We start from the raw sequence: 22,789 nt of genomic DNA, 5'->3' as shown, positions 1-22,789 counted from the left end.
TTCACAAATGTCTTCATAAATAAGAACATGGGGGGTTTAAAATGTGAATGCACAAGAAAGCAAAACCAACAAATGAATTCATCCAAGCACAATGCTTTGAATGCTTATCCCTAAAATATTTGGATTTGAATCACTGTGTATTCAACAATGCTGCTATGCAGATTCATGCAGAGATTAATTAGAGCTGCCATTTCTTTTCTTTTTTTCTGACAAACTCCTCTTCTTCAGCAGCTTCAAGACATGAAAACATACAACATGATCCTCTTCACGCTGGGAATTGTGTGCTGCTGCAGATGGGTAAAAAAATGTTTGGTTTTGATAAGAACTTGCCAACGTTCACTGATGGGTCAAAACTGAATGTGAGAAAAAGTGAAACTGACAGTTTAAGCCATCCCTACATTGACTAGAATTACTAGAGGATCAGAGCAACATAGTTTGAATCTAAAATAAGATAGGGAAAAGGATCTGTAGCTGGCTATGGATGAAAGTCTTTGAGGTGAAGCGTCTTACTCTAGAAGTTTCATCCAGGATTAGTGGTTTTATTGTCTGCTACAGACCTGTTTTGTAGCTTCCATTATGATCTTAAATATTTGTAAACAGAGGCAACACCAATGACTGACATGATCAGAGAGACTGCTATACTCTGTGAAAACATTGGCAACTTCCAAGTTCCCATTACAGAGCAGCACTACAAAAAGGTCTACAAATCAGAGTGTTTAGCTATGTGAAAGTAAAGCCTGAAGCTTCCCGTCCTTCAAAAAGTTCTAAAAATCTACATTTGTAGAGAAGGAAGGAAGGGAGTCACTAAGAAAGAATAGGAGGAACACTGCATTTGAAAAGTGTTTGCTTTGGATTTTGAAACCCCTTTCCTCTAATTGTGCATATTTTAATGGCTATTTTATAATGCAGTGCATGACTTCCAACAATGCAGTACATATTTGATCTAGCATGAGAGAAATGAAAAACAGCATGCTTGAATAAACTGGATAAATCCCAGTGCAGACTCTGCAAGTAGAGCAGAGGCAATTTGTACAGCAACAAGAATAGCTGCAACAGGGAAAGAGGCATTTTGGTCCCACCCACCCCTGCCACCCAGCACCTCTGTCACTGGTGCTCTGGAAGAAACTCTTCGTAGTTTTAAGTCTTAATCATTCATGGAAAAGACCTGATGAAATAAAAGGATTTTGAGTCATCAGTCACTGATTTGTCCTGCTGGTTTCAATAGGTTCTCAAAATATAACTAAGACCGCAGTGGATGTGCCTGGCAGCACAGTGGGATGTGCATGCAAACAGCAGCCGAGCATCTGAACATAGGGCCTGTGGTAATGGAGGAAGGCCAGGGTAGCTCAGCATCCAGGATAGTCCAGGCTGCCCCTAAGCCTGATTATAACCAAATCATATTTTGTGGCTGCTCTGATTTTTGTTGGCTTTATTATTGATATATCAATAGATTAATTAGCTGTGATTTGTTAGTTTGTTAAACACTAATTTTATGTTCTATTATTTATTTGTTTATTTATTATATTTATTTATATCCCACTTTTTTGCAAAATTAGGACACAAAGCAGCTTAGGATTTTAAAAAATACAATAAAAACAAAAGCAGGCATTAAAATAAAATTAGACTAGTATAGTGTTATTATTATACTATAATATTTTGTCTATACCTACACATTGTTTAAGAGTAGGGAGCCTTTTTCAATCCAACAGTCAAATTCACTTATCTGTAAGTTCTAGAGGGCCACATTCCAATGTTGGGTAGGGTGTAGAGGACATTGATGGAATTTCTAATTTGCAAGAAGGATAGCATAGTGCATACAATAGTCTCCACTATGACTAAACGCTCCATGCTTGAATCTACCTGTGAAAGGCTTTTTAGGTTCTTTGCCTCTCATGAAGAAGCCTAGAGAACAGTCAGGTGCCTTCTCTCATGTTATAAGGGATCCACTAGCAGTACTTAGTGTGGAGTATAGCAGCAGTTCCCTAGTGATTTTTCAACTGAGGACACTGCCAATCTAAACAGAAGGCAGACAAAGCTCAGGGGCAAGTGATCTATCATTAGCTGTGCTAGTATGAGTCACAAGGTACAGTGCAGCCTATGGTAGGAGAATGGTATAGAAACCTCCTAGAGATGCTTGCCAAGTGGAACATCATTGACCTGTCAGGAATGTGTAGAATGCCGTGGACCTTGGCTAGAGGCTAATCTGTTACTGGAAGGCTTTTCAGAAATGAAAGGAATTATACGTTTCTCTATCTCCTTTTTGCTTTTCTTTGTGTGCCATCTTCCTTCTTCCCCTGAGTAAAGATGTGCTCATTGACTCATTTGAATCCTATGGGTTTTTTTGTTTGGTTTTTTTTTTTTAAAAAAAGCTAAAGGCAACAGGGTGGGATGAAAAATCCTTTATATACTTTATCTCAGAGCTCTTACTGCCAGTAATTAGGCATTTAGAAGAGCATTTCTATATTTTTAAACATGTACAAAAGCTGGGAAATACCAGAAAACATTATCATGGGGAAGGGGTTGTGCCCTTGTGTTTCACCCTAGAGAGTCACACTGGGACTCTGGCAAGCAAGGGCAGATTACAAATGGTTTAGTCAATGCAAGTGCTCCAAGCCACTTATAAGACAGGCGCTCAGTACTACAGGAAAAAGGTGTATGTTACTTCCTCTTCTTCCTCAGTAATTTCCTGAATCTCCTGATGTTTTTGTTATCATCAACATTGTGCATGCATATGTGTGTTACATTAGTAATTGGATAAAAATGCATTGGATCAGACTGATAGTGTCACTGAAATTGTGTTCACCACAATTTAAGGACGAGCCTGTGTTATCCACTGGGGTTTGGTTCCAGGACCTGCTGTGGATAGCAAAATCTGTGGATGCTCAAGTCCTATTAAATATAATGGCATGGTAAAATGGTGTCCCTTACAATCAAGGTTTGCTATTTGGAACTGATATCTTTTTGGGACATTTTCAAGCTGTGGATGCTTGAATCCATGGACAAAAAAAAAATCTGTGAATATGGAGGATTGACATTTGGGTAGGGGGAACCACATCTTAGGAAAACTATTGGTAGACTACAAGTCCCAAAAGCTCTAGTAGCCATAATGGCAGGGAAATTCTGAAAAATTCCACCCCAAAACAAAGTTTTCCAAGCTCTGGGGAAGGAGGAGGGGAAGTTGTATGCAGAGTAGATGTTAGCTCCTGAAGTTGCAGAAAATCCCAGGCATAAATCATTCTGATATGCTTCAGACTCAAGCAGTTGAATTATTAAACACTTCTTTAATGGATGGAACAAAAAAGTCACAGTTAATTTGCTGTCTGCATCTATTCAGTCTGTTCTGCAGAACAGAGTAACCACAATATTCATTTTATATATTCTCCTGGATAAACCATTATATATTGAACACAAATTAGTCCAAGTCTTTTAATCTGTTGGCAGTCTTCCTTTCTTGAGAGGTCAGTCCATTCATTCAATAGCTAATATTCAGCATCTCAATGCAAGTTTAGTTTTGAACACACTTAATTAGTAGAAGTCACTGGCACTGTTGACTAACGTCAACCCTGACCTATTTCAGAGAGAGATAATAGGACTAGGGCCAGACATTTTGCTGTCTGAGGTGGACCAGCAAATAGTGCCACCCACTAAAGCCAAAGTATATGGTACTTAAAACCAACTAAGCTGTTTTGATGCCCAAGGCAGTAAAAATGTGACAAATAACTATCAATTGATTGCCCTTTCATGAGACTGCAGATCTTCTGCCTGAATTTGTAATAATAATAGGGCCTGCCCTGGCAGATGATGTAAGGGTGGAACCTTCCATGGAAGGCTTGATGGTAGTTCAAGAAAGTCTTGCTGAACTTAAATTCACAGTCATCCAATCAGGCATCCCATAGGCATGTTTATATTATTAACATATGTGAAGAAGCACTAAATCATTAGCATCCATGGCCTAAGTACAGTTGGCCAATCACAGCCTATGTGCAAGGGGAGGCTATAGGAGAAAGAATACAAAACTTTTATGTCAGATAGGGCCAGTCAGAAACAAAGGGGCAGATAGGAATGGACTAAATCTTGAGAGGGACTGTTAGAAATAGGGCCATTTAGGGCTAGGGCTAAGAATAGATAAGATCACAATAGATTTATAGGTCTAGATTTATTTTTATTTAAGAATTAACGAGGAAAATCAAGCATGCACCACCAAACTCAACATAGCAATAAATACATCCATTTGTCCAATACTGGGGTCACCTTAAGAGTCAAGTGACAGATCCAGAGAGGAATCTTAAGGGTAAAAGAACTCTCCACAAAAGTAGATTGATGAAATCTCTCAGTACCACCACCTTAGTGTGGTTCCAACAGGTAATCCTCTTGTCCTACTGTGGTCCCCCATGTCTCATCTCAGGAAACTATAAAATAATTTTACCCTTTCATTATAACAAATTTGGGTTACTTTTGGTTACTTTTGCTTTCAGAGGGAGAGAAGGGCAGGTCAGCTCCATCAAGCCTTGCCTGAAAGATGAAGGCCCTCCCCCCCATCCACCATCCAGAGGGAGAGAAAGGCAAGCCAGCTCCATCGGGCCTAATCAGAGTAAGAAGAGCCCATCTGCTGTGGTCCAGGCATCAGAGGGAGAGAAGATCTGCTGGATTTTTCCCCCTTCCCCACTGCCATTCCCTTCTCCTTTTGTGTCTTGTCTCTTTAGAATATAATCCTGAGGGCAGGGAAATATCTAATTAACAATTTGTAAGCTGCTCTGATAGCCTTTTGGCTGAAGAGCAGGGTATAAAGCAATAAATATTATTATATTTTTATTATTATTTATAGTTTACTGATAGGTGCAGCCTTATTACACATGAGTGTTTTGTATTACAAGCCAATAACTTAATCGCATTCACATGATAAAGCAGCTAACAAGTAATTATTTGGTTACATTTCAAAAATAAGCACATAAATTAATGTTGTTCTTTTTTAAAAAAAAGATGTAACTATGTAACATTAACTAACTATGCTCCCCAACTACAACTATAACTAATTGTTTTTAAAAGTAACTTTACATTGTCTGGCCCCTCTTATATGATCCTTCCATTTAACCACCACAGAAGGGAAATATCATACAGATCAGGCAGATATATGTATGGGTGTGTATCACCAGCAGAACTTTTTACATGATGTAAAAGTTGAGAGGCATGACAGTTCAGTGCACTGTTTCGGAAATTGTGCATCAGATTCATTTCAAAAGGGCGTAGTAAAAGTTGATACAGAGTGTCTGATAAATGCAAGAAGTTTTCAGAATCCAAATGGATATGAGGTTATGATGGTCTAGCATGCCTTACATAATATGAAAAATTTCTCTTGCAAGACTAACAGTGCAATTCTAACTTAAAGATGCTGTGGTCATAGGGAGCAAGATTAGGCACAAGCCCCTTCTGCCAACTAAAATGTTCTTCTACCAAGAGATCCTCTTTTTGGGGGGGAGTAAGAAACCCTCAGAAGCTGTGCTGAGTCCAAATCAGTCTGAAGATCTTAGAAATTACTTTGTAGTATCCTTCCCCTCAACTAACTTTGAACCAGTATCATGGCTATGTTCTTGGGGCTGGAGGAGGTTTGGATCAGACATAGCGTAGCTCCTCTCTGCTTCTCAAGCCCCTTTTAGGTTATTCTGCCAGCAGAGTTGGAATACTTATGCTGGTGTGTTGTTCTGTTGATGGATTTCTATAATAAGACAGAAATTTCTGCCAGCAGAAGAGATTTATGACTAGTTCTGACCCACTTTATAGCCAGTGCATCTTGGTGTTAGGATTTCAGTGTAAACCTGCGGGGTCTGCTACTTGTATTGACTAATGTACACCTTACTGTTCTACCTTGTTTGCTGTTCAATTTCCTAATTAGTTAATTGGTATGTTACCAAAGAATATTATCTAAGGATACATAGATATGAAGAGATGTTATACTTTTCAATGGACTTGCCAAATTTCTCTGTCAGAGCTCTGGCACCACAACAAGCTACAGTTCCCAGAATTCCCTAGCACTGAGCCAGGGCAGTTAAAACGGTCTCAAACTGGATTATTTCCGCAGTGTGCTTTGGTCCAATGAAACCAAAATGTTAAGATACAATTGCTGTAGTTTATAACCTGCCTTTTTCTCACTCCTGGAACTGAAGGGAGGTTAAAAAATTAAAACAGAAAACAGATAAGCTCTCATCCAGTCAACTCAATAACCAGTCAACATTCTTGGGGAAACTATACTCACTTCAATATAACTTGGTTATTTTACTGTTTTAGAATGTCCCCTCATCAAATGTCGTTTGTACAGAAAAACAACTTCAACACAAAACAGCTTTCAATTTACCTACTGTATAAGCCACAGACAAAGAAAATGGTCATAATCAACACCATGGAGAGAAGAAAGCTAGGACACTTACCTGTCCTAGATCTAAAGTAACATTAACTTCATCATACTTCAAACCTAACGAGAGAGACGGACTTTGCCACCAGCGCTCTGTCCCATCTATAGCATTGGTTATCGGGTGCGCTTTCTTTGGATCAGCAGCATTACAATAGTCACAAAACTGGCCCTGAAAGAGAAGAAAACCAGATAAGACAATCTGAACATGACCATTAACAATTTGTTTTAAATTGTTGTGGAAAAATCAAGGAGCTGTTTGGTGCTGTTTCCCCTGTGGTACTTCAAAGAAATACTGAGAATGGTTGACGGGCAGAGATAACTACATGTAGTTGCTTCCATTCTCAGGAGCAAACACCTGTAGGCAAAATTAAAATTGTTGCTCCAGACAATAATACAGTGTTATATTATCTAATAATGCCCTTCCCCAGGGCTAAAATCCCCCCACAAAGTTTTCTCATAAGTTTCAAAATAACACAGTTATGAAAGAAAATAAATAATGTGTCCCTCAACAATAAACAGATTCTGTATCTCATGGGGAACTTTTCACAGATTTTATCCTTTAATAAACAAGGGTAAAGGAAAAATGTAATTGATGGCACAATTGCCTTAAAAGCTTCATAGGCTTCTCTGCCTTCCAGAGATCTATCTACACTGGTTTGTGCTGCAATTTTACTTTATTAGGTGGGTGGGAAGTCATCATAAATCAGGGTCCCTTTCATTTTGGATAGTTATAACGCTATGATTCCAATTTAATTGCCATGGCTGCATCCTAGGGAATCCTAGGGTTTGTCATTTGGGGAGGCGTTAGAACTCTATGGCTGATAATTCTAAATACCCCTCCCTAAAGTACAAGCACTTGGATTCCCTAGGATGTTGCCAGGAGTTAAAATGGAATCATAGTGCTATAATTACGTAGTCTGTAAGTGTTGGAAGAAACATGGAAGAACAATCCAGAAACATTTGATCTCCATGATCTTGCAGTGTCTGGATTCACCATATGTAGGCACAGAATGGTTAGTATAGAAGAAAAAAACCAAGGGGTGTAGGTCTCTTCCCACCTTTACTTCACCTTAGTTATTCAAGATGAGACAGTAAGAGAGCTGTTTCACCTTAACTAGGTCACTTGGAGTTCTGAGGGCAATGTTTAATAATGCTCCTAACATACATCAAAGAATTCTTCTGGAATAACAAGCATTTCAGTTATTTAAAGTACATTCCATAACAGCTGCCAACAAAGATGGCAGCTTAAAAAAAGGGGGGAAAAGCTGTTGGAAAAAAATCTTTCCCTCTGTTTCTCATTGGCACAATCTGCCAAACAGCATTCCACACTGTAGTCTGTCTGGTAATATACACATTTCAGTTCCAGGAGATTGGGAACATGATCTAGATTTAAGTTGGAATTCAGCAAAGTAGTTCCACATGTATTTTTTTATCGCAATACCCTTATGCCCTTGAGTTTTCAAGAGCATGAGTATACACAGCAAGATTCTCAATCCAAAAATAAATAAATAAATAAATAAATAAATAAATAAATAAATAAATAAATAAATAAATAAATAAAACAAATGGAAACAGGTCAACATACAGGTCTGGTATAAGACTACCCTGTAAAGCATATATATGGAACCTTTGGGAAATATGCTTATCAGACTTAAAGATGCTGGAAACTCCAGTCAAGCAGGTGAAGTTCCTCTGGAGACAACATTCCTACCAGCAAAAGAACCAGGAGGGACTGACAATCCTCCCTCTCTCCTGCAGTCCCCTGGTTGGAAACCCTCTAAAGTAGATTTTCGGGAACCACAACGAAGACAAAACGGGGAGACAGTCCCATTGTCATATGCTATTGGATTTATCTTTTGTCATTAATCTGGATGTAAGCAATAGCCGTACTTTTTAAAGCACTGCTCTACAGCCTGGTGACATCCAGCTGTTTTGTGCTTCAATTCCATCAGCCCAGTGAGCATGTCCAATGGACAGGAATCTTTGGATTTATAATCCAACACACTGGGAATTCACTAATTGGGGAAGGTTGCCTTAAGGTATACTTCTTGAAGTTCTGTCATCAAGATCATCCCTCATATTATCCTTTGCAATTCTTTAGAAGTTGATGAACTTACGAGACAGCAACATTTTGCAAAGCCAACAATGGATCATAGAAAGAGCTTTATAACTAGTAAAGGCACTTCATTTCACAAACAAGAGACAGTTGATCTCTAATTGGTGTTACCCATGCTGACTAACCACCTTCATTGTTATAACTCAGTAAATATCCCAGAATTTTTGGTCGGTATTCGTTCAATGGGAAACCACAGTTAGAAGATAGTTAGGGATGTCCCCTTGTATTTAAATGAATTAGCCATCACAACTTCAGGAAAGTTGTTGCAAACAAAGGTATATGTACATGTACAAACACAGTCTGTGGTTTGGAACAGATTAAAACACAGGGAGAAAAAGAAAAGCAAGAGCATGCTAAAGACTGAAAGCCCCTTGTTTGATCTCTGGGGATTTGATGTGGGCTAGCATGGTGTAGTTGTTTGAGCATTAAGCCTGCCTTTGCACTTTCTTCTTTGACCTTCTTTAATAATTGTTCCAAGTTCCAAGTGATGTTTTCTGCCAGTACTTTGGTGCCTCATACGCTCTTCATCATTAATGACTTTTGTCATTTTGATCACATTCTGAGCTTGGTTGGCCACACATGTCCCATTTTTCATTTATGAAATGTTAGAGGGAATATAAATCTCACATGAACCAGGTATTGAATCTGGGCCCTTCTGCATGTGCTTTACCACCGATCTACATTCCCACTGCCAAAGCATTTCTCTCACTCCATTTCCTTCCACATATTTCTTGGTCAAGTCTTGAATTCACACTTTCCCTGAGCACATCCTATTACCCATCAGTCACTAGAGTTATCTCTTCCCATGAGGACTGTACAATTCTATGCATGTCCAGTCAAATGTAAGACTCACTGAGTTCAGCAGAGTTTACTTCTAAATCAGTGGTTCCCAACCTGTGGGTCGGGACCCCTTCGGGGGTCAAATGACTCTTTCATGGGGGTCGCCTAAGGCCATTGGAAAACATCTATTTAATTACAGTTATGAAGTAGCAATGAAAATAATTTCATGGGTTTGGGTCACCACAACATGAGGAACTGTATTAAGGGGTCGCGGCATTAGGAAGGTTGGGAACCACTGTTCTAAATAATCATGCAAACTATTCTATCCCAAGCTCTAAAAACTATACTTGTACAATAGCTTCCTAAACCTCAGAGTATAGGCCCACTGCCAAGCAATAACTTCCCAGTCTCTTCAAACCTTTCTATTTCTTATTTTCAATCACTAAGCATAGGTAACAGTAGAACCAATTTGCAGATCACATGGGAAATATCTAGAGGCTGCATGCCAGTGGTCCCTTCTCTGATCTATGCTAAAACAGATTCGTAGGAGTCACAGAAATAATATCAAGAGTATACAGATGTACCTTGTTATTCCTTTATCCTTTCTTGAAAGTGACATTTATGCTTTATGCTAAAACTATGGAAGAATTCTAGGATTCTGAGAACCTCATTCAGTTTATTTTCGAGGTTGACTGAGGACTGTGACCCCTTCCAGACTCTCTTGTTCATTAAAGATTTACATTAGATATTATTTTCTTAACAATTACATTAAAATCAATTTTCAAAAATGTTTACCACAACTTTTAAATGGACATGATTTCAAAACAGCATCTCAGGTTAACTGGACATTTCATGTTGCTGCTACTTGTCTTACCAATATTAGGCTTAGAAGTATCTAAATATGTGCATTTGTTCCCTCTGTCCTGCTATACTGAGCACATTAATATATGTGGGTATGTATCAATGCTATTTAATGCCTGGTGTCCATTTCTGTATGCAATTATAACTGGAAAATTAACTTTCTTAACTTATAATTTTAAATTCGTTTCAGTCCAAGAGTAAGCAAAGAACAATATGCCAGTATGAACACCATGCTATTATCACATTTTCCAGGGTTGATTTCCCCAGCCTTTTGAAATAATTTGGCACCATTCTAGAATCAAAAATGTTGCCTTGTAAACTTCAGAAGTATTCCTGCTATGTGTCTCAATGAGGCTTTTGTTAGAAAGTGGAGTGAGAGGCACTGTGGCTGAATTCATATTTATACAAATACTGTAAGCAGCCCAGCATGTTCCTTGTGCCAGGGCTGATCTATCAGCAATCTCTCTGGGAACATGGATCAAGCATACATCACAACTGACCTTTTGCCCAGAATTTCTAAGACAAATATTAAATAAAAGGAACGCTTCTCTGTTATCCTTGCACAGATGAAAAAATATATTAAACTCACAGTTAACTCTCTATAACAGCTTGACTTTCAAAAATGGACAAAGGAATCAGCACCACAGAAACCATACTTAAGTCAAAGCTTTTTTTTTTTAATATTACTCCAAAGGGATCCTGCACAACAACTCGACAAAGTTACTAGCCTGAAAAGAACTTTATTAATAAAGGAAAGACACAGATCCTCTTCACTTCCATGCTGGCAAAGGGAGGGGTCTTCCTTATAAAATCTCACTAGGTTTCTATGCAGGGATGTAAAGAAGAGAAAGAGCATTTCCTCTCTCTTCTGCTAGCTTGCCTATTCACCTGTATAGAATTTCATGTACTGCAAATCTTAATTGCTTAGGGTGACTAGGGTAGCACTTAAATACAAGATTTTTAATACTTCTGAGACCACAATCCTATACAGCACATTGCCTATCTGTCGTTAACTGCCTTCAAGTCGATCTCAACCCTTGGCAACCCTGCTGAGACATCTCCAAGACCCTCTATTCTCCACTGCTCTGCTCAACTCCTGCAAACTCATACTCATGGTCTCTTCAACAGACTCCATCCATCTTGTATGTGGCCTTCCTCTCTTTCTACCTCCCTCTACGTTTCCTAGCATTACTGTGTTTTCCAGTTATTCATGCCTTTTCATGATGTGTCCAAAGTACAACAACCTGAGTTTTGTCATCTTGGCTTCCAGGGAGATTTCTGCTCCAGGACCCATTTGTTTTGTCTTTTTGGCTATCCATGAAATCCTTTGCACTCTTCTCCAGCATTACATTTTGAATGAGCTGATTTTCCTCCTATCCTCCTTCTTCGCTGTCCAGCTCTCAGATCCATATATGGCAACAGGGAATACAATGGCTTATACAGTTCTAACATTTGTGCTCACTTGTATATCCCTGTATATTAGGATCTTCTCTAGTTCTTTCATGGCTGTCCTTCCCATTCTTAATCTTCTTCTGATTTTCTGGCTGCAGTCTCCATTTATATCAATATTTGATCCCAGATATGAGAATTCTCTTACTATTTCTATTTCTTCATTGTCTAATCAATTTTTTGTAGGATCTCTGGGGTCATTATTTTTGTTTTCTTTATGTTCAACAATAGGCCTGCCTTTGCACTTTCTTGCTTGATCTTTCTTAGTAGTTGTTCCAGGTCTTTGAGGTTTTCTGCTAGTATTATGGTGTCAACTACGTATCTCAGATTCTTGATATTCCTTCCTCCTATTTTCACTCCTTCTTCTGTATCCAAGCCTGCTTTTCTTACAATATGTTCTGCATATAAATTGAACAAGTAGGGTGATAAGATGCAGCCTTGTCTGACTCCTTTGCCAATTGGGAACCATTCTGTTTCTCCATGTTCTGTTCTGACAGTAGCCTCTTGTCTTGAGTACAGATTCCTCATCAACACTATCAGGAAAGGAAGAGGCATAAGGGACCACATTGCAAACATACGATGGCTGAAGGAGCGCACCAGGGAATTTCAAAAGAAAATCAGCATGTGCTTTATAGACTACAGCAAAGCCTTTGACTGCACAGATCATGAAAGGCTATCGAACATCACCTATACTCCTTCAAAAGGGCTTTTTCAAAGGAATTCAAAGAAAACTGGGTACACAACTGCAACCTTGATGTTATAAAATGGTAGCCCACAGCTACAACTTTGCCTCCTCTCATTCCCTTTCACATCAATTCTATTCTGCAAATGATCCAACAGAGGTATCCATGTCCCACAGAAAACACAAACTGAAACAGCTGTTTTGCACGTACATTAATTTGTATAAATATATATTAATCTACAATTAGTATCAATACTCAGGATGATTTTAAAATGGATGGGAACATGACATGACATGACATGACGGACAGGTTGACATAGTCCTGGCAACCAGTCACACAGATAATTCTCAGATACAGGAAGAACTAGTGGTGCACTATGGAAGGGATCATTTTTGGTTCAGATTTACTCTTCCTCTGTTTACAGACAGACAAGATACTACAAGTTACTGCCAAAACACCTGGGGTGGTGGTATATTTTCTTTAACCCAGCCCTAAAAAATGTTGTCTTTTGAATATTCCTTTTGCTGTAGCCATAACTGAATGATACATATAGATATAAAATCTGAATGGGCTGCCAGAGCCAGCTTTTCCTTACCCCTGAGACACTAAACCAATGATATGATTTAATTCATCCCAGTCCAAAAGCTTGAGTAAGAATGAAAGAAGCTACTCATGTTAAGTGGCAGATTATAATGGTTAAAAAACATCTGTACTTGGAAAACCCCATCTGTATGTTGAAACACTTTTCTTTGGGTTGACACCACATATAGCAGATCATTCTGCAGTACTGCTATGCAATTAAAAAAGCTTTTTCCTAATCGGTGTCCTCCACGTGTGAAAAACAATCCCCATGACACAAAACCAACATAGGAATTGAACATCAGAGGAATTAACTGTTTCCAAACTAGACTGTACGAACAAAACAAATTTCCAACTATAAAATAAAATATATGCCATTTTTGACTGCATGTGTTTATAGGCTTTTTTCTGAGGAGCAGATTCTTAAAGGAACCTGTGAACAACAACAACAAAAAAAAAAACAACCGTTAAGAACCACAGAACTAGACTGTGAGCAGAGCAAGGTGGTTTAGAAATTAGGAAATTAATTTGGATTAATTAGCCTTCAATTTATAGGTTTCCCAGCCACCAGAGCTGACCCTAGGCTATATAACGCACAGGAGGGCAGGAGCGTCTTTTGAGCCCAACTCCCATTACCAACTTGTGTGATCTGTGCAAAGCTGCAAAAACCAAAACAAATAAAAGAAGAAAGATACAATAAAGTTGTGTGGTGTTGATTTTTATCTAGCACAAAATGACACTAAGCTGGAAAATTAAAAAGAAATATACTTTAAAGAGAATTGGCAGAAGTTCATTTTTGTACTTGGGACTCAAGCCACTTGTAGAAGTGGTTTGCTGCACATATTAGCATAAAGATTTTTATTTATTTATTTATTTTAGTACCTACTTACTTGCAGATGCTACTCTCAGCAAACACTAAGCTCAGCCCTGTTATCTCTTCAGCTTGAAACCCAGGTCAAACACTCAGGCCACCCCCACCTCTCAGGCTGGCCCTGGTTGCCACCTTTGCTGCTGTTGCAATACAGATACTTGCGTTTCACAGATGCGGAACAAAGAAGAATTTAACTGGTGCAATGTTCTACACCAAAAAGATCTGATGCAAAAGCTACATCTGTTGAATTTAGGTCCCAGGACTGTTTAGACCCAAGATTAATAATTCTGCTGGAGATCAGGGTTTGAATTCTGGCTCAGCCATGTAAACCCACTGGGTGACCTTTGGCAAGTCACACTCTCTCAGCCACAGAGGATGGCAATGGCAAAAACCCCTCTGAAGAAACTTGCCAAGGAAATCCCATGATAGGGTCATCTTTGGGTGACCATGAGTCAGAAGCAACTTGAAGGCAACAACAACAACTACTACTACTACAAATAAAAAATAATAATAATTGTTTAATATACAGTGGGTCCTTGGTTTTATCTGCTGGGGTTTGCTTCCAGGACCCCCATGGATAACAAAATCGGTGGATGCTCAAGTCCCATTAAACACAATGGCTTAGTAAAATGGTCTCCCTTGCATAAAATGTTTAAAAAACTATTTTCAAACCAGGGACACTTGAATCTGTGGATAAATAAATCCATGGATACAGATGACTGACTGTATAACTATGCCATAGTGGTTTTTATGAAGCATGTATATTTCAGTCATGCTTTTTAACATTTGTATATTTTTAAATGTGATTTCATACTGCTTTTAGTTGAAAGTCTACTTTCTTAGATGCATTTGGTCATACTGCCAACTTCTTTCTTTCTCTGAGTCTCAAAGGTGACTACAAGATCTCTCTGTATACCAATTCTAAAAACTAACACAGCAATTGAATTCTGCTTTTAGACAGAATCATAGAATCATTGAGTTGAAAGAGGCTTCAAGGGCATCCAGTCCAACCTCTGCCATGCAGGAACTCACAATCAAAGTATCCCCATTGACAGCCTCTGTTTAAAGACCTCCAAAGAAGGAGACTCCACCATGCTCCAAGGCAGCATTTTTCCACTGTCAAAAAGCTCTCACTGTCAGGATGTGTTGAGCTGGAATGTCTTTTCCTGTAGCTTGCATCCATTGTTCCAGGTTCTAGTCTCTGGAGCAGCAGAAAACAAGCTTGCTCCATCCTCAATATGACACCTTTTCAAATACTTAAACAGGGCTATCATATAGATGACTTTAACCCTTTTTTTACATTTTGTTGTAGAGAGATCTTGTAGCGCCTTTGAAATTCACTGAAAGAAAGAAGTTGGCAGCTGAGCTTTTGCAGACTTTAAGTCTACTTTCTTAGATGCATTTGGTCCTACTGCCAACTTCTTTCTTTCTCTGAGTCTCAAAGGTGCTACAAGATTTCTCTCAAAGACTGTTTCTACAGACTTAACTTCAGATGCATTTATTAGACTGAGTGCCTATAAAAAATGGTGCAATGTGTACCCTAGACCTTAAAAGTAGTGTGCTTTTTCAAGAGTGTTGTTGTTGTTGTTGTTGTTGTTAATCTGTGAGCCACCTTGGGTCCCTTCTGGGAGGAAATGTATCATACAAATGAAATGAAGTAAATGATAGACCAGTTTCCTATGTGCACTGGCCATCGAACATCCTTAAAACTGGACCCGGTAACTTCATTTCCATACACAAAGGATTTGTAATTTGTATTGACATCCTCACATACCAATGGCATAAATAGGTCTGTCCCTGGCACTCACTGCACCAGATGCACCTGAGGAAGTGGACTGAAGCCTAGCAAAGCTCATGCTGCCAACTTTTTTTCCTTCAGGTGAGCCTCAAAGGTGCTACAAGATCTCTCTCTACATTATTATTATTATTATTATTATTATTATTATTATATTCAAACGCATCCGAGGAAGTAGACTGAGGTCTAGCAAAGCTCCTGCTGCCAACTTCTTCCTTTCAGTCAGTGAGTCTCAAAGGTGCTACAAGATCTCTCTGCAGCATTATTATTATTATTATTATTATTATTATTATTATTATTATTATATCCAAATGCATCTGAGGAAGGCGTCGTCTGAAGCCTAGGGAAGCTTTCTGTGAGCCTGACAGGTGCCCCAGGAGGCCAATGGCAGTGGCTGCCCTTCCTCCTCCTCCTCACCTGGATGGCCTGCCCTGCAGGGAAGGCGGCGGGGCCCCCCACCATCTTGCAGAAGAGCTCGGGGCGGGGGCTGCCCTCCTGGTCCTGGCCGCAGGTGGCTGTGGCCCCGATGGTGGCCCCCTGGGCCAGGTTGAAGTAGGGCGGCTGCAGGAGGCTGCTTTGGGAGCCCACTGGGGCCCAGCACCAGAGCGCCAGGAGCAGCCCTGACGCCGCCATAGTCATGGCCGAAGGGGGCTCCCTGCTTCCCCTTCCTCCTCCTGTCAAGTGGCTCCTCGCCATCTTTCCCTCAGGAGAGGCGACCCCTTCGGCGGTGTCTCGTCTTCTTGTGGCTCTTCGGAGGAGGAGGAGGAGGAGGAGGACGGAAAGGCAGGAGACCGGCCTCCCGCTTTCCCTCCCTCCCTCCCTCCCTCTTTCCTTCCCTCCTTCCCCTTCTCTCCCCTCAGCAGCCTTTTGTTTTCCACAGAAGAAGAAGGGCACCGAAAGGGAAAGCGAAGGCGAAGGCACCCCCTGCTGCTCGCCTTGGAAAGGGAGGGAGGCCTCCTCTCCTGAGGGGAAGGAAGAGCTGTGGAGAATTCTCCTCAGAGGGAAGGAGATAGTATCATCATCATCATCATCATCATCATCATCATCATCATCATCATCACCATCTTTATTTGTGCCCTTGTCTTTCCCCAGGGACTCAAAGAGGCTTCACAGCATTAAAAACAACAGGACATTTAAAAACATAGGGGGTGGGAGGGGGAAGTACATTAAAAAAAGGAATTAAATTATGACAGTATTAAAAGAATAAAACACATTTTTAAAAAAGATAAAACGAGAGAGAGAGAGAGAGAGAGAGAAGTATATCAATTTTTGGTTAATATGGACCTACTCAAAGCAAACGGCAGAACTTGCCCACAGAGAATCATGCCCAAAGGAAAGCATTGATTTGATTCCTGTTTTGGTGCTGAATGTTTTAGAAACACAGGTTTTAACTTCCCTATGGGCAAGTATTCCCCAATGGTCCCCTATGGGCAAGTAGTCCCCAATGGTCCCCTATGGGCAAGTATTCTCCTATTTTTCTCTATGGGAAAGTATTCCCCAATGATTTCCTATTGGCAAGTATTCTTCAATGGCCAACGATGGCCAACAGATTAGAAATGATCAGTATACCTCCCCATCCACAAAGAAGGAGACACAAAAAGACTGCAGCAGCTATAGGACCATAGCACTAATATCCCATGCAAGCATACTAATACAGCCCCACAGCTATGGTCAAATGCACATAATTCTAAATTTTAAAAAAATTAACTCAATTAAATTCTCATCCATTCAAACTGACCTAGGAGGAGTACACTCAGTTCAACACAGTGAGACTTCTATATATACACACACATAGGATCTGACGGAAAATCACTTCATACTATAACCAGATTGAGGTGATGGATTTGTGTATGTGAACCAATCAGGAAGAAACTCTTCTAGAACATGGCCACATAGCCTGAAAAACCCACAAAGAACTGGAAAGTTTGTCTCCATGCATCTGAGGAATCAAGTCTACAAAAGCTTATACTACAAATTCTATTGCACAGTTAGTCTCAAAGGTGCTACAAGATCACTTTGCGTACTGGAAAGCGTTTAGAAGAGGATGACCAAGATGCTAAAGGCTCTGGAAACAAAGTCCTATCAGGAACAGTTCAGGGAGTTGGATATGTTTAGTCAGAGGTGACATGTTAGCCATCTTTAAATATATAAAAGTCTCTAAATATCTAAAGCCTTGTTTTCTACTGTTCCAGAGCATACAACTTGAGCAAATAAATTCAAATTACAAGAAAGAAGATCCATGCCTAAAACATTGGGGAAAATTTCCTGATGGTAAGAGCCAAAGCCAGATTAGGCTTGGTCCCTATGGCAGTTTCGAAAATGAGGTTTCTTTTGTGTCTGTCTGCAAGATATTTAAAGTGCTACAGAAATTAAATAAATACAAAATAGAATAAGAGATACAATACACAGCAACGCCATTTCCTTAACCCATTTCCTGCCATCCTCCTTTTAATTCCAGATCTCTCCACTTCTGAAAAGTCTTTTGAGACCAGGATTCAAATCCATGCTTAGATATAGAAACCTGTTGGGTGACTCTGGGCAAGTCACATTCTGCTAGCCTTATTCTTCTAAGGCAATGGCAACCACCCTCTGAACAAATCCTGCCAAGAAAACCACAAGATAAGTTTGACTTGGTTGTTGTGTGCCTTCAAGTCATTTCTAACATATGGTGACTCCAAAGAAAACCTATCACAGGGTTTTCTTGGTAAGATTTGATTAGAGGTAGTTTGCCTTTGCCTTCTTTGGAGGCTGAGAGTGTGTGACTTGTCCAAGGTCACCCAGTGGGTTTCCGTGGCTGAAAGGGGATTCAAACAATGGTCTCCAGCCAGTATACCACATTGGCTCTCAAGTTTGACTTAGTGTCAACGTAAGTCAGAAATAAGTTGAAAGTACTCATTAATACCACAAATATACATGGTTGTTTGCCAGGAGCAAAGAAAATGTAGTCAGTGGGCCCCATGTAGCCAAGTCCCTGAAAAACCCTCTGATCTACCTAGTGTCCCCCCCCCCCCCCGGGGGGGAGGAACATCACCTCTCAAGTGCCTTAAAGAATGGCGTTTTATGTTAAAACGCTCCCAAAACTTCCTTCGTATGTCAGGAATCAGCTAAATAATAGAACAAAGCCCAGTGAATTAGACGTGGATCTGGAAGTGACAGTTCCAGTTACCTCTGGGCTGGATTTTGGCCAATTTTAACCAAAAATGCGGTACAGTCCATTGAACGGGGGTAGAAAAGTGGGGAAACAGCCTCCTCCTTTGCCTTTGGTATATGCAAATTTAATGCAAGTGTTTATCCTAATTTGTTTCTCTCCACCCCTCCTCTTTAACTGATGGATTTTGTCTTTTGTGGTAATGTTTATATGATTGTCCTAATAGGCTTGGAATTAAACTCATCAATGTGCAAGAAAAAGATGTGGGGGTTGTCTACACTGAACAAATAAATTCAGCTTCAAATAAATTCAGCTTCACCTTGCATTTTTCCAGGCTGCAGTGACCCTGTAAGTGCCACACCAGAAATAAACTGAGCTTAAGTTGTACTGACTGTCACACATTTCCCATGCCCAGATTCAAACTGGTATAAAAGCAGTGCACTTTTTTTTCTTCTCAGCATGCCAAAACCTATCAACCAATAGCCTTCTTATTTACCTGTCAATCTTGTCAGTTTGTGTTTTTTTTAATTTTAAACAATCTTTTATTTTAAAAATATACATAAAGAATTGAGATTAAAACCAAATAAAAAGATCAACCCAAGAACAATCTGTAAACAGATTACTGTATAAGGTTCAACTGGTTTGCACTCTAAATGGTTGCCTGCCCCATCCAATCCTCTCCCAGCCTTCACATCCCAGTGAGAGATCATGAGTATTATTATTATTATTATTATTATTATTATTATTATTAACCTTTATTTATGAAGCACTGTAAATTTACACAGTGCTGTACATACAATCTTAGACGATTCCCTGCCCTCGGGCTTACAATCTAAAAAGACATGACACAGAAGGAGAAGGGAGTGGTGGAGGGAAAGGGCAAGAGGTCCAGCAGTTCCTCTCTACCTCCAAGGCCTGGACCAAGGCAGATGGACTGGAGGGAGGGCTTGGTTCTTAATGGATGGTTAATCATTTTCCAGGGAAAATACATACTCTCAAGTAGGATAATGCATATACAGTACATAGCAATACAGGAAATGGTTTGATAAACAGGCACCAAAAGAACATCAAATAGTAAGCGACAATTATGCAATGCCTGGGAAGGAGTAAGGGAGGGAAGTCTAAATGTCTCCTTTCCCCCTCGCCCCTTACTATCTATTGTTTTATTTTTAAACATGTGTTTTTAATGTCTCCTGGTGTGCAGAGAGAGAGGGCAGAAGCTGCCCATGCCCTTCACTGCAATGGAGCTTTTCATCCCAGTTACTGCCACCCCTTCTCCAGCAGAGCTCTTCTGGCAAAGTTGCTGCAAAGTCAAGCAAAAGTGAGGGGGAAACCCAATTTACCCCTTTGCCATTGATCTCATGGCTGGGCTATGTTGGGGAGAAGCCAGCAGCAACCAGGTAAAGTGCTCTATTGCTTCATCCAGAAAAGGAGATGGGCAGCTTTATTCCCCATGGTGTATTGGAACTAATGGAGCAAATGATAGATTGGGCTACTCCCTCCCTCTCCCCCCCCCCTTGAGTGACTGATTGAATGAGTGAAGGAGCACACACACAGGTGTATGTCCCCAGCCCTTGCAAATATAGAGGGATGACTGCATGTAAAAAAAAAAGTTTATAAAATACTAAACACTTCCATTTCAGAAACCATACTAGCTTTCGGTTACTATGCCCTGTATGTAAAAAATAAAATAAAATAATGGCAACACACACCAAACTTGCCCACCAATTAGCCTACCCTACCCATCTCAATTCCACCTCGATTCTGACACATCTAAAAACTCTGGGTTTCCCCAAAACTCTGAAGTAAAAAAGTAAGTTTTTAAAATTCATATTAATGCCTAAAAGAAGCACTTTCATTGTATAATCAGGTGTGCGTTGTTCGTTCTTGCAGAACTGGAAATGAAGTGAATATGAATTCTTTCACCTGTTTAGACAACCACATGATCTGCCTGTCCACTTCATTCCTATTCATCAAAATCTTCCAAAGAAGTTCGCAGTAAGTTATCAAATAACACTGGCACTTTACTGATGCTGTTTTAACCTTGACAAAGTGCTGAATTAGCCTCTGGCACAGGAAGACTGAAATTTAATTTTTGACACTCTGCAGAAAAAGTTCAATGTAATGTGTAAGTTAATATTTCTCTAGCAGGAAATATATGTTTGAGTCAACATTTTAATCTCTGAAAAATTAAGACTCAGCCATACATTACACAGAAGAATGTATAGCTGTATCCACCTATCTCGTCTCTGTTCCCTCAACCTCAAGAGCCCGTATCCAGCATTCAAACCACCATACCACATTAGCTCTCTAATGCTATATGCACATTTATACAGCTCCCGTACAGGAAAACAGGTTTCACCTTAACATTAGGAAGAACTTCCTGACAGTAAGAGCTGTTCAACAGTGGAACACACTCTCTCAGAGTGTGATGGAATCTCCTTCTTTGGAGATTTTAAAATAGAGGCTGAATGGCCATCTGATAGGAGGACTTTGGTTGTGTATTCCTAGATGGCAGGGGGCTGGACTGCACAGCCTCTTCCAGTTCTATGATTCTATGAATTCTTTTTCTTGGAAAATGACCATTAAGATCTCTCAGCAGTTTTAGAGCTACTCAATATGTGTGTGTGTGTTGTGTGCCTTCAAGTCATTTCCAACTTATGAGGACCCTAAAGCAACCCTATCATGGGATTTTCTTGCCAAGATTTGTTCAGAGGAGGTTTGCCACTCCCTTACCCTCAGGTTGAGAGCATATGACGTGCCCAAGGTCACCAAGTGGGTTTCATGGCTGAGTGGGAATCAAAACCTGGTCTCCAGAATCCTAGTCCAATGTTCAAACCACTGCACCATGCTGGCTACTAAAATAATGAATACTGATTTGTGGAGACTCCTACAGCTTTTCAAGGAATGGGTATGTGTATGAAGAAAACAACAGGGGACATTCACATGATCATTGTCAGTAGTTGACCACATTGCTTTCTTCTGCCCCTGCTTGAATCAGGCTTGTATTGAACATGAGCCATCCACACCTGAAAGAAGTGTAGGAGTGCACAGGGCTGGGGGAAAGACTGACTTGTCGGGTGCAATGAATGTTCTCCATATTTTATTTCAGATTTGAAAGGAGTTATCCAAGGGCTAAAACTATACAGGTACACCCTGCTTATTGGACAGGCTAGGGACCACAACACTGTCAAAATGTAGACATGGTTGAAAAGCATTACCTAGTTCATGGGTTGATAGCACCAAGGTGACAGAGAAAAGAAAAGGCATGGAGTCAACAGTGTGGGGGGGTATGAAGTCAACTGATAGGGGGGAAAATATGGACTCAGCTGAGAGGGGGAAAAATCAGTGCATGGATGCAAAATTGTTGTGGAAACACTTGCAAAAGAGAGGACCACAATATAAAGTATTGTGTAGTAATTTAGAATCGATGAAAGAAGAGGTCATCAAAAAGTGTGGCATCAAAAAGCCTGCATAAGGACAAAAGTTCAGCACTTTGGTTAGCTCCTTTAGAATCTAGAACAGTGATGGCACGTCTATTAGAGACTGAATGCCCAAACTGAAAGGCGTTCCCTCATAGGGTGTCACCTGCTGCCAGGAGGTGGGACTTCTGGGGGGGCAGGACCTCTGCCTTCAGGGGGTGGGACTTCCAGTGGTGAGACTTCCCCAGAGACAATTAAAGGCATGGGAGGGTGGAGAAGAGAAGGAATAAGAGCATGCCTGTTCCTCTTCTTCCACAACCCTCCCATGCCTTTAAATGTCTCCGGGGAGGCAGCTAAAGACATGGGAGGGTGGAGTAAGATGAGGAACAGGCACACACCTGTTTCTCCTATTCCCGCTCCCTCCCATCTCTCCATGTACCCTCAGAGATGGCTTCGCATGCCAAAAAGGGCACCCATGCCATAGGTTCACCACCACTGATCTAGAATAAAGCCCAGAGAGGATTAATTATACCCCTGGCATTGAAGACAATAGCTGCTTCTGGTGGTGTGCAAAATGGCTGCTTGCTTAAATGTGTGTGAATTGAGATGGCAGGGGATACAGTAACAATCAAAAGGTTGTATAAAATTAGACCAAGGTGTGGGGACTGTTCAGCATGGA

At 40.2% G+C, this 22,789-nt stretch overlaps 2 protein-coding genes across 5 annotated transcripts in view; one reads left to right on the top strand and one right to left on the bottom strand.

Moving 5' to 3' along the window:
* Nucleotides 1-16,294, bottom strand: part of LAMA3 (laminin subunit alpha 3) — a 172,275-nt gene extending 155,981 nt beyond the window's left edge. The window contains exons 1-2 of the mRNA XM_089517180.1: nucleotides 15,958-16,294; nucleotides 6,423-6,575 (exon numbers count right to left, since the gene is read on the bottom strand). Of these exons, the coding sequence (XP_089373306.1) occupies nucleotides 6,423-6,575; nucleotides 15,958-16,236 (432 nt within the window). The 5' untranslated portion in view covers nucleotides 16,237-16,294. The remainder of the gene's footprint in view (nucleotides 1-6,422; nucleotides 6,576-15,957) is intronic.
* Nucleotides 15,585-22,789, top strand: part of ANKRD29 (ankyrin repeat domain 29) — a 55,435-nt gene continuing 48,230 nt past the window's right edge. Inside the window, exons 1-4 of one of the 4 annotated variants that reach the window (XM_089517184.1) lie at nucleotides 16,996-17,540; nucleotides 17,733-17,811; nucleotides 18,915-19,036; nucleotides 20,582-20,686. The gene's annotated coding sequence lies outside the window, so the exon portion shown is untranslated. Of the gene's footprint in view, nucleotides 15,625-16,995; nucleotides 17,812-18,914; nucleotides 19,037-20,581; nucleotides 20,687-22,789 lie in introns of those variants that run through there. The other 3 variants (XM_089517186.1, XM_089517185.1, XM_089517183.1) reach the window with 3 other exon arrangements.

The sequence above is a fragment of the Sceloporus occidentalis genome, unplaced genomic scaffold (assembly GCF_023333645.1).
Source record: "Sceloporus occidentalis isolate IW3139 unplaced genomic scaffold, rSceOcc1.0.p SCAF_3, whole genome shotgun sequence".
Taxonomy (NCBI): domain Eukaryota; kingdom Metazoa; phylum Chordata; class Lepidosauria; order Squamata; family Phrynosomatidae; genus Sceloporus; species Sceloporus occidentalis.
Note: the sequence above shows the minus strand (reverse complement) of the source record. Positions and strands in the feature narration are given on the sequence as shown.